Source organism: Chiloscyllium plagiosum, chromosome 1, assembly GCF_004010195.1.
Source record: "Chiloscyllium plagiosum isolate BGI_BamShark_2017 chromosome 1, ASM401019v2, whole genome shotgun sequence".
NCBI classification, from domain to species: domain Eukaryota; kingdom Metazoa; phylum Chordata; class Chondrichthyes; order Orectolobiformes; family Hemiscylliidae; genus Chiloscyllium; species Chiloscyllium plagiosum.
Window position 1 is genome coordinate 69250927 of NC_057710.1, and position 11941 is coordinate 69262867.

An 11941-nucleotide genomic window follows, 5' to 3' on the forward strand; every position below is an offset into this window, starting at 1 on the left:
GAGCCCTAATAACACTCTGGCATTCTGCTAAATGCTTGTGCTCCATGTAAACTGATGTGTTCAGCCAAGTGTCCTGTCACAGTTACAACCCTGGCAGCTCGCTGGCAATCTAGACAATTGTCTCCCCGTCATCAGGAAATAATAGTTGAAGTTATTGACAATGCCATTCAGTGACACTGCTCATGAATGCTCAGATTGTGTTCCACCAGCTTTAATCAGCTCCTGAGCTCATTACAGCCTCAGTTTAAATATGGACTAAAGAGCAGAATTCCAAAGGAAAGGTGGGAGGGACTGCTGTTGACATGATGGCATCAAAAAGACTTGGCAAAACTAGGGTCAATTGAATCAAGAAAAACAAAATCTCTTCACTGGTTGTAGTCATACTTAACACAAAGGAAGATGGGTTCTGGTTGCTGCAGGACCATAATCTCAGCTTCAGGTTATAGTCCTAGGAGCAAGCATCTTGAACTGCTTCACCTTTTCTCATGACGAGGTCATAAGTGTGGATGTGCACTCATGACTGCACAATGTTCAGCACCATTTGTGACTGCTCAGATATTGAAGTAATGTATGCTCACATGTAGCACAAGCTGGACAACATCCAACCTTCATCCTTCAGTACTGCCATCACTGACACACAGTACTAGCGGTGTCTACCATCGAAAGGGCAAGTGCAGCAGATGCATGGGAGCATCAACACTTGTTAAGTTCCCCTCCAAGTCACAAATCACTCTGATTTGGGACTGTGGTGTTATTCCTTTATTGTCATTGAGTCAAGATCCTGGAACATGCTTCTTAACACTACAATGGCACTTACCCCACCGAGACCAAGTGGTTCATGGAGGCAGCATCTTTGCAAGGGCAATGAAATAAGAGAAATCAATTCTCGTCACACATCATTCTGACTTGGATCCATGTAATATTTCAGTGGTAGTTACGTCCGCGCAGATTCGATGGGCAGAATGGGCTTTGCTGCATTGTATGACTCTATGGCTATGACTCTGTGACTACGACTCTGTGACTAAGACTGCTTCTTTTTTCAAATTAGTATTGTGCTAAAATGTCTAGAAAACCATCCTGAAACCACAATTGTGACATGTCACTGTTCCTTTATTGGTGCTATGTCAAAGTCCCAGAACAACAATGTGGAGTACCTACACCATATGCCAGTATTTCAAAATAGCAGGTCACTACCACTTTCCCATGGGCAATTTGGGATGGGCAACAAATGCTGGCCTAACTCGCCATTTCCACATAGAGAGAAGTAATAAAAAAAAGAGAAAAAGTCAGGGTTTTCAACCTAGTTGTCTCAAGCACATCCTCAGTATCTTTGATAGGAAAAGGTCCTCAACTCAAGAGGTGCTGCAGAGTTCTAATCCCATCAGCATACATCATTACTCGGGCAACAAGGTCTGTGCTGATTCACTCACATTCGCGCATTGTTTGATGGTACTCAAAGATCTTCTGTAAATGAAATGACAACTGGATCATGACTTCCGGTGTGCCCATAATTTGGTTACACAGACACTTACAAGCCAGATGTGAAGATCACAGGCAAAAGTAAGATAGTCATCGTACACCTTCTCAACACAATGTTGTCCTCTGTTGCAAATATGGCAGAGACTGGCATATCCAAATTAGGCTGCTAAGCCACACCCGATGATGTTCAATACATAGTTGACCACCATGGCACAAACCACAGTCTGACAAGACTAAAGGCCAAAACCAATTTAAAGGAAGGTATTGTGGCTGATCTACATATTTACAATTCACATGTAACCTACACTTACTTAATTGAACAGACACAGTGACTGAATCAACAGTCAGCTTAAAATTGTCCACTTTTCACATCATTATGCCAAATTTCATCTCCAAGTCCATATTTAAGATGTTAACCACGAGCCTTAGAGTGAAAGCTAGATTTACAATACACTTAAATATTTTCAGAAATGTATTTATACTATTCTATGAAGTTGGACAAATATGATATTTAGCTTGTTAAGCCAATCTTTGATGTCAGCCAGATAGTGTTCATTTTATTTTACTCATGGGATAAATTTACTAAGTTTTTCTGAACTGTCAACAATTCAAAATGTTACGATTTAGAATTATATTGAACCCCTGAAGCCAGAGTTGGGTATTCCTGAGCTTGCAAATGATCCAACAGACTTAGAAGTGTTTTGGTTTGATCAATATTCCCGATTGAGTTAAACAGATCTTAAACAGAAAAGAAATCTTGCATTTATACAACATATTTCAGAACCAAAGGACTTCCCAAAGCACACCTTACAGTCAGCTAAAATATTTTTCAAACTTAGTTAATATTGCACACAGTGAGCTACCACAAACACCAGGTAAATCAAGGAAATAGCAGTAATAGAAAAGATTTGCCAAAAACCTCATACCTGTGGAATGTGCACGCATGGAAAAAATTAGACTCATATATACCTTATTTCCCCCCTCTTAGTAACATAGCCTTAAGTGTTATGATGTGCCTTGTACTGATATTATCCAACCACAGTTAGGTTAATCAAAGTTTGTGAGAAGATTTGTAGCTCGGGTGCTCGTTGCTGTGGTTCTGTTCGCCGAGCTGGAAGTTTTTGTTGCAAATGTTTTGTCCCCTGTCTAGGTGACATCCTCAGTGCTTGGGAGCCTCCTGTGAAGCGCTTCTGTGGTGTTTCCTCCGGCATTTATAGTGGCCTGTCCCTGCCGCTTCCGGTTGTCAGTTTCAGCTGTCCGCTGTAGTGGCCGGTATATTGGGTCCAGGTCTATGTGTTTGTTGATGGAGTTTGTGGATGAGTGCCATGCTTCTAGGAATTCCCTGGCTGTTCTTTGTTTCGCTTGCCCTATAATGGTAGTGTTGTCCCATTCAAATTCATGTCAAATCCGCATCCACGAACATCAACTAGCCACGAAACGACCAGCTATCCTTAGTAGCCATACACGCAGTCGACAAGCAACATGAATTTGACTGGGACAACACTACTATTATAGGGCAAGCGAAACAAAGAACAGCCAGGGAATTTCTAGAAGCTTGGCACTCATCCACAAACTCCATCAACAAACACATTGACCTGGACCCAATATACCGGCCACTACAGCGGACAGCTGAAACTGACAACCGGAAGCGGCAGGGACAGGCCACTATAAATGCCGGAGGAAACACCACAGAAGTGCTTCACAGGAGGCTCCCAAGCACTGAGGATGTCACCGAGACAGGGGACGAAACGTTTGCAACAAAAACTTCCAACTCGGCGAACAGAACCACAACAACAGTTAGGTTGATTCCAATCAAGAACAAGGGAAACCATGACAAATCAAACTGTGGATACCTTTCTGTGTTAAAAAAAACCTCTTCTTACTCTGATGACAAGATTAAGTTTCTGTATGTACCGGAACAAATGCCAGGATAATCATTTTACAATGCATTTTTCTTAAAGGAGGAATGTCAATGAGTGTATTTACCTTCTCCTGAAATACAAAGCAACTCAGTAAGGCTGTAGCCTGCTCAGCTGCCAGATCATTGAAGATCCCATTAAACATCATTTCTGTCAGTAGTAGTTCATCCGCACTACAAGAAAACAAATTATCTGGTTCATACTAATCACACAAAACCTTGATGGTAATTTGTATAATTCATGCTTTATTCCATACTTCTGAAGAATTATGCATAATTATATGTAATAGCATACTCTTGTATAGGAAGTAGTGTTTAACAATTGAAGAACAAGTTGGTAAAGTTCTTAAACAAAACATACAGCTAAGACTTTATAAATAGGAATCCAGAATGCAAAAATATGGATAATGCAAAGATCAATTTAAATCTCTGGATAGGCTTTAGTTTGTATACTGCACATTTTCCCAAACCTTTTCCCGGAGTGACCCTATTTTAATGCAGATGTGAGACCCCAGCGTAATATCTTTGTGATTTGTGTTTGGGATGGGGTGAGATGGAAGTCAGCTAATGACCATATGGGTAATTTTTCACAAATTATTAGTATTTTTGGACATTAATGTTTTAACACCATGATCATTCATACAATCACAATTATTACACTAGTTCATGACTTCAATCTAACAGCGTCTTTATTAATGTAAATGGGCTTGAATTATAAAGATTTTAATGTAGGAGTGTTCTAATTATTGAATGAATAATTCCTGATAATTGAAGGAATAGGGAAGTGATGTAATTGCAAGTGTGTAATCAATTTGATCCTGATTAAATGTTACAGAATGTTGATTATTTTTGCAGTACATCCTGAATCTTAAAGTAATATGAGCAGTGATGTAACACTGTCTTTGTTACTGATGCAATAAATTCTGATTAGTGCAATAGATGGATTAGTAAACTTGCTGACGATATAAAGATCAATTGAGTTATGGATTGTGTACAAGGTTGTTAAAGGGTACAACGGGATATAGATCAGTTGCAGATATGGGTGGAGAAATGGCAGATGGAATTTAATGCAGCTAAGTATAAGGTGCTGCACTTTGGGAGATCAAATGTCAAGAAAAAGCATACAGTTAATGGCAGGATTCTGAACAGCATTGATATCAGAAGATCTTGGAGTTCAAGTCTGTAGCTCCCTGCAAGGAGCCAAGCAAGTAGCTAGGGTGGTAAAGGAGGCATATGGCATGCTTGCCTTTATTGATCAGGGAACTGAGTACAAGAGTCAGGATGTCATGTTGATTAGGCCACACTTATAGTGCTGCATTCAATTGTGATCGCCACATTACAGAAAGGATGTGGAGGCTTAGGAGAGGGTGCAGAAGATGTTTACCTGGATTAGAAAGTATGAGCTATAAGGATAGGCTAGAAAAATCTGGGTTGTTTTTTATTGAGTGGCAAAGGCTGAAGGGAGGAACTTGATAGAAGTCTATAAAATTATGAGAAGAATGGATAGGGTTGACAATTAGAATCTTTTTCCCAGAGTTGAAATGTCAAATTCTGGGGGGGGGCATGCACTTAAGGTTAGAGGGTGAAAGTTCAAAGGAGTCTTTCGGGGCAAGTTTTTTTCTAACACAGAGAGTGGTCGGAGTCTGGAACGCACTGCCAGGATGGTCGTGGATATGCAAGGGGCATTTAACAGCCTTTTAGATAAGCACATGAAGGAATAAGCAAGTATTGGAGGAATATGAACTAATGGCAAGCAGAAGGGAGTAGCTTCATTTGGTGTCATGTCCAGCACAACATCGTGGACCAAAGGGCCATTTCAGTGCTGTACAGTTCTATGTTCTAATCAAAATTACCTTATTTCCCCTGTCTATCCCTTATGTATTCTATGGTTTCAATAAGAGCACTTCGTATTTTTCAAAACTCTAGAGAATACCCTCACCCTAACTCTAGTTTTCTCAAGCTCTCTTTTTAGGATAGCCCTGTTATCCCAGAAATAAGTCTGTTGGATTTAAATTGCCCTCCCTCAATGGCAACAGAATCGTCCGAAACCAAGAGGACTAAATTTGCACACAGTACCCCAGGTACTGTCTAACCAAAGTTCAACATAATTGAAGCAAGACCTCACACTACTTCTGTACTCAAGAGCTCCTCAATAAAGCCCAAAATATTATTAGTCTTTCAAATTGCCTGCTGCACTTGAATGCGATCCTTCAGTGAGTTAATGACAAAGACACCCAGATTCCTTTGTACATGTACACTTTCTAATCTCTTACAATTTAAGAAATATTCTGCAAAATGGTAACCCTATATTTTTCTACATTCTACATAACTTGCCATGTTCTTGCTCACTCATGACGTCTGTGCAAATCTCAGCAAGTCACTTGCAACTCCCTCACACCACACATTCTCACCTAATTTGGCATCATCCATAAACTTAGAAATATTACATGAGATCCCCTCATCCAAATCACTAACGCTGTTAAGAAGAGGACTTAAATTTCAAGATAGCCAAAATTGGTTTACTTTAAGTTTTATGGAAATGCCTGGAATGGTTTCGTTAAAAGAGCTCATTCCAATTTCACAATGCATGTAAATTCCTGTAAACACATGACTGGTGATAATTGGTTGCTTTGCTGCAGACACTTGCTGGGGCTGCTTTTGAATAATGACCCCATTGGAGAAGGTACTAGCTAAACAGGCAGAGAATGAAAGAGCAGGTGGGGGATTGAAGAGAAAAGAGAGAGTATGTTTGCTTGTGTGCTTTGGGATATCTGAAGGAATGAACATTTATACTTCTATGTTACTGAATGCATATGTTAACTAATCACTGCATCTTAATTTAATAAGTTTTTTTGAGAATAAAGCAAAATCCTACTACCGAAAAAGTATTTAATAGATCACCTTGGTAAGTGGGAACTTATTTTGTGTTGCGATCTGAGTAGTTGTGAGATGAGGACAACAATGCAAGGTGACTTAGTGGTTAGCACTGCTGCCTCACAGCGCCACAGACCTGGGTTCAATTCCCACCCCAGGTAACTGTCTGTGTGGAGTTTGCACATTCTCCCCATGTCTGCGTGGGTTTCCTCCGGGTGCTCCGGTTTCCTCCCACAGTCCAAAGATGTGCAGGTTAGGTGAATTGGCCATGCTAAATTGCCTGTAGTGTTAGGTGAAGGGGTAAATGTAGGGAAATGGGTCTGGGTGGGTTGCTCTTCGGAAGGTCGGTGTGGACTTGTTGGGCCGAAGGGCCTGTTTCCACACTGTAAGTAATCTAATCTAATCTATCTAGCCTTGGTCATAACAAGCTATGTTGGAAACTCATGGGCCCATGTACTGATCTTGCGAGCCACAGCCTGCCAACACAAGAAATCCCATTTTCTCTTTGTTAACCAGCTCTTAATCCATGCCAGTATTGTAACTTTTATTGCATTTCTTCAGTTTTGCTAACTGCTCTCCTGTGACATCTAGACAAGTCTTTATTTATAGCACAAGTGATAGTCTAAAACAGCTTCAGCTTTGCACATATACTAAATAAAGTAATGCAAATCTACTGTACACTTAATACAAAAACTGCAATATAAATGCACCAAAAAAGTATGGAAGTGTCATGTTGTAATGGGCACATTTAAAACTCAAATCTTTTCAGCTTGCTTAAGAATGAAGTGTGCTTATAATGGACAGCAATGGTGACCTTGGGAATTATCACATGACTGGAGTTGTGGAGGCCGGGGTGGGGGAGAAGGGAGAGGAGGAGAGAGACCGACAGAGGAGACAATTCAAATTGAAATTTCCAAATGTTTTCATAAAGTGCAGGTAATACAAATTTGTTTCCTTAATGCCTCACCTGCTTATTTCACAAGCAACTCGTCCTTTCATTTCAATTACATCAGATGAAGTAGCAAAGCCTAATCGTCTGATCACTCGTTTACGGCATTTCAGTTCATCCATCTGCAATACTGTTCGAGCTTTCTTCAGCTCTCGCTTTGCTGCTTTGATTTCTCCAGCAATCTACACATACAGATATACAAACATTCAATACATGCAAGTTATGATGTGGCACAATCTAAATTGCATATATCTGAAAACATTAATTCATCTCGAGGTGTCAATACTTTCATTAAATCAAGTTCACAAAGTTATGAAATACATTTTTTAAATCAAAGCTGGACCATGTTACAAACTAATAACTTCAAACAAGTGATGAGCTAAGTAAAAACTGGGGAGATGGTGTGGAGAGTTAGAGCAAATAAATGAGGCTTATGGTTGTGTGGAGGACTGCAGCAGTTGAATAACACAAGTGATGATGGTGCAAGGCAACAATGTGATCTTGAGCAAAACATAGAAGAAATAGGTCAAGATAGTTATTCAATTGTTACAACAGATGATTTGGGAAGTATGTAAAAAGTGGCAAAATATGGAAGTTCCATGGTTGGTGAATGACAAGGTGGCATGCCCAAGTTGTCATGCTCACTCTCACTCTCTGAAAGTTGGACTTCAGCTTTGGTAATGAGCCTCAAGATGTATAGATTCTTCCCAAATGCTTTCCCTCCACTTTGGGCATTCTTGGGCCAGAGGTTTATATAAACATAGTAAGTAAATGTAGAGCATTGGGACTTCATTATCTCCACCATTCAAGATGATTGTGGCTGATCATCCAGCTCAGAACCCTGTTACCATTTTCTTGCCAAATCCTTTGATATCTTCACCTTAAAGTGCTGTATCCAACACCTTCATGAAATCATACAGTGTTCTGGCTTCAACTGAGGTCGACAGATTCAACACTGCCTCGGAGAAGAAATTTCTATTCATCTCAATTTGAAGTGGCCAACCCTGTATCCTCACACTGTGAACCCTGGTTGTGGACGCCCAGATCATCGTGAAGATCCTTTCTGCATCTATCCCTCATTCTTTTAACTTCCTGTGAATATCGTCGACTGAACCAATCGCTCTTCATACATCATTCGTGCCACCCCAGGAATCAGTCTGGTAAACTTTTGGTGCACACTATTCACAGCCAGAACATCATTCCTTCGGTACAGCAAGCAAAACTGCACACAATACTCCAGGTGTGGTCTCACCAAGGCCTTGCACAGTTGCAGCAAGAAATCCTGTACTCAAATCATCTCACTATGAAGGTCAACAGACCATTTGCTTTCTTTGCTGCTTGCCAGGCCTGCATGCTTACTTTCAGCAACTGGTGTACAATGATACCCAGGTCTCATCTCATTTCTCCCTTTCCCAAATTATTACCATTCAGATATTAACCCACCTGTATTGCTACCAAAGTGGATAACCTTCAAGGAGGAAGTGATGGTCTTCTGGTATTTTCACTATTCATCTGGAGTCCCAGGTAATATTCTGGGGACTCTGGTTCAAATCTCACAATGACAGAACTTGAATTAAAAAAAAATCTTAGATTAAGAGCCTAATGACGACCATGAAACTTTTGCCAATTGTTAGTCAGTGACTCCCTCATCCCATGAATGAATAAAAAAAACTCTTTGAGAACGAGGATGGGGACTCAAGTAGTATAAGGGGGAATCAGGAAGTGACAGAGAAGTTCAATGAATACTTTGTAACAAATGCATTTTTACTCAAAGTTTCCATTATTTTTCTTAAAATCAATACTCTCAATTGAACTAAAGTGTATTTTTTTAAAAATAGAGGATTTCTGCATTCCCTGTTCCAAATTCATGTCTTCAGTCTCTAGCATTTTGCTTTTGCTGGTAACACATATTCATTTGATCTAACGTTTCTCCCAACTGTTACTTCGGTTACATTTATCTGTAGTCAGTTTAAAAATATTAGTAAATTACTCATATAAACACTAAGCAATGGCAAAACGATTATATGGACACAATACACTTAAACTTCAATGTTGCCTTGGCACACTAGTATGCCAAAGATTTATACGCACTGCAAAAATATGCATAAACATCATTTCACAGCCACGATAAATTAATCTTGTTTCCTCATCAACAATATATTACACAACATAAGTCACTTACCTGTGCTTTCCTCTCACAAAGTCTGTAAACAGTTTCCAAATTTGAGTCATTATGCATGGAATGTGAATACATTCTGTGCTCAAAAGCCTCAATTTTCTGTATTACTTTCTTCAGTCCTTGATCCTTGATTCCCATGTCATCAATTGGATCAAGTAAAGGTACACCATCAGGAAATCTCTTTTGTACTTCCTAAAACACACAAAAATGTTCAGAATACAGAGTGAGAGGGCTATAAATCTTTGACTAACAATGTATTTCATATAGATTTTTGTTTATTTTTCATTTTTAAATGTGCTGCAATAATTTATAATTCAATAAGGACAGAAAGTGAGGCAATTGGGAGTTGGACTGGAACTAGAGTCCATAAGTCTCAAATGAACAGCATAATATACCTGTATTGATTTCAAAACACTTTGCCTGTTGTCTAGTGGTCTCAGATCTTTTGGAATATAGAGACGTACACTACTAATGGCTGTAATTAAATGAAGCAGGATGGGAACAACCTGTTTAATAAAGAAGTCACAAAAAAAAAATTAACATCACATTACAGCCAAGTTAACAGAATACAAACAATGTTCAATTGGCAATGTACGCATTATCAATTATCAACAAGATTTATAGATGCCCTGGAAATCTACATATCCATTCACACCTGTGCAAGAGAACACAGAACAAAATCAGAACAATATCATACAGAAATTGACGTTGCAAGGTAAAATCTGGCACTGAGGCAGTTGTTTTATCCTAATTCGATCCTGTTAACTGGATTACTGAAATATTCCAAAATAGATTGAGCATACAAAGAAATTTGAAAAGTGTTCCTTTTGCATCAATTGAACATCTGTCAATTATTTTTTGCTGTCTCTCGCTAATAACTGAGGTACCCATACATCTGAAGATGCATCAGCAATATCAAATTTGATAAACTAATTAGGTTAAAAACAAAAAAAAAGCATTAGAAGGAGAAAGCCAAACATATCTTCACATGGGTAAACATATGGGATGTGGAATGAAGGGGTGGAATTAGGAAGAGCACCAAACAGTGAGAATTAGCAAAACTGACTTATATGCTTTCTTGCATTTTCGTGTATTCCTAAACTTGGCACCTGTCGTTTGCTGCTCAATACTTTGCACTCAATTAAGTGGGACAGGACCCATTCAAGCAACAGTTAGCACAGTCCAAGTTGGGAAAACAGATAAACATCTTAATGTGTTTTTGTTCAAAGCTGAGTTTGGAGATTCATATGAATTCATTCGAAGAAAATGGGTGACATGTTGGACATCAAAATGACCCTAAAGAAGATAAACAGTTCAGTAAAAAGGAAAAGCAATACGTAAGAGGGGCAGATGAAAGACAGATACAGAGTGAAAACTTGAGTATTGCAAAGACAGAAATGGTGAAACTATAATAGAACAGAAAATGTAAAAACAAAAGTATATGAAAGACAGAGAAGCAATGTTAAAAAAAATACAAAAAAAAATAAGTAAAGAGTAGCATAAAGGCCTGGAAACAACGCCACAGAAAATCTAATGGTGCTCTGAAAAATCTTTGTGCTTGTCTTTTTAAAATTTACAAATGCCAGGTCTCCTGGAATTCCCAAAGAAATGATTAAACACTGGCCAATGTGATTTGGTCATTTTAATTTTCCCCAGACTGTTCTTTCTATTCTGGATCTAATCTGTGGAAATATTTGTATTTCAGCAGCCAGATTTAAACTAGAAAGACAGACAATTACATATCGTATAGCAGTTACCAATTCACTGCTCTGGTCCTTGGCTCTGACCAGAAAAGCAGGGCTTAACAATTATTCTTATTTGACATGAGAACAGAGTCTTAAATTACTCTTTGAACACTAAGATTGCAATTTATTTCTCTCATCTGCGGTTGTCTCGATAGTGATGATACCCCCACTGTGATGTTTTGCAAATGCAGGATGTGGCTCAGTGACCAAGAATTTACTACAATATGACAGCAAGTCAGGATGACGCAATTTGGAAGGGAAATTTGGAAAGGGATGTCGTTCACGAAATATTGCTATTCTTGGTCTTCTGGTAGTAAAGACTGTAGAGACAAAAGCTATTAAATAAAGCTTTTTGGAGTTTCTGCAGCACATCCTACAGACAATATGCGTTGCAGCTACAGCATCAGTGAATACCAAATGTGGGAACAAAAGCAGCAATAAAGAGAATGTTCATACATGATAACTCAGGATCTCACATATTCTTTAGATGTCCTCTGCATCTGGTTGATGCATGGCTCATTATTTGGAATTGCAAATGGTGCTGATCGTGGTAGAACCATCAGCAAACAACCCCATTCCCAATTTAAATACAGGGCAAAGGTCAGTGATGAAGAATTTGAAGATAGCTGGGCAGAAAATGCTTTGTCGAGCAATACTTCTGAAACATCTTTCCAACATGAGGCCTGAAAGCTGTCAGAACCCCTCAGTAATAAAGGGTAGGGTAGGTGCCAGTTAGAGAGGGAGTCCAGATGTTATAACTTGGCCAAGTTCATGGCCTCAAAATTTCAATTCAGGGC

The 11941-nt window shown here is 39.1% G+C and overlaps 1 protein-coding gene across 1 annotated transcript in view; it reads right to left on the reverse strand.

Moving 5' to 3' along the window:
• LOC122554945 (exosome RNA helicase MTR4-like) overlaps positions 1-11941 on the reverse strand; it is a 41001-nt gene that overhangs the window by 26719 nt on the left and 2341 nt on the right. The window contains exons 2-5 of the mRNA XM_043700399.1: positions 9795-9926; positions 9403-9591; positions 7239-7402; positions 3466-3571 (exon numbers count right to left, since the gene is read on the reverse strand). Of these exons, the coding sequence (XP_043556334.1) occupies positions 3466-3571; positions 7239-7402; positions 9403-9591; positions 9795-9926 (591 nt within the window). The remainder of the gene's footprint in view (positions 1-3465; positions 3572-7238; positions 7403-9402; positions 9592-9794; positions 9927-11941) is intronic.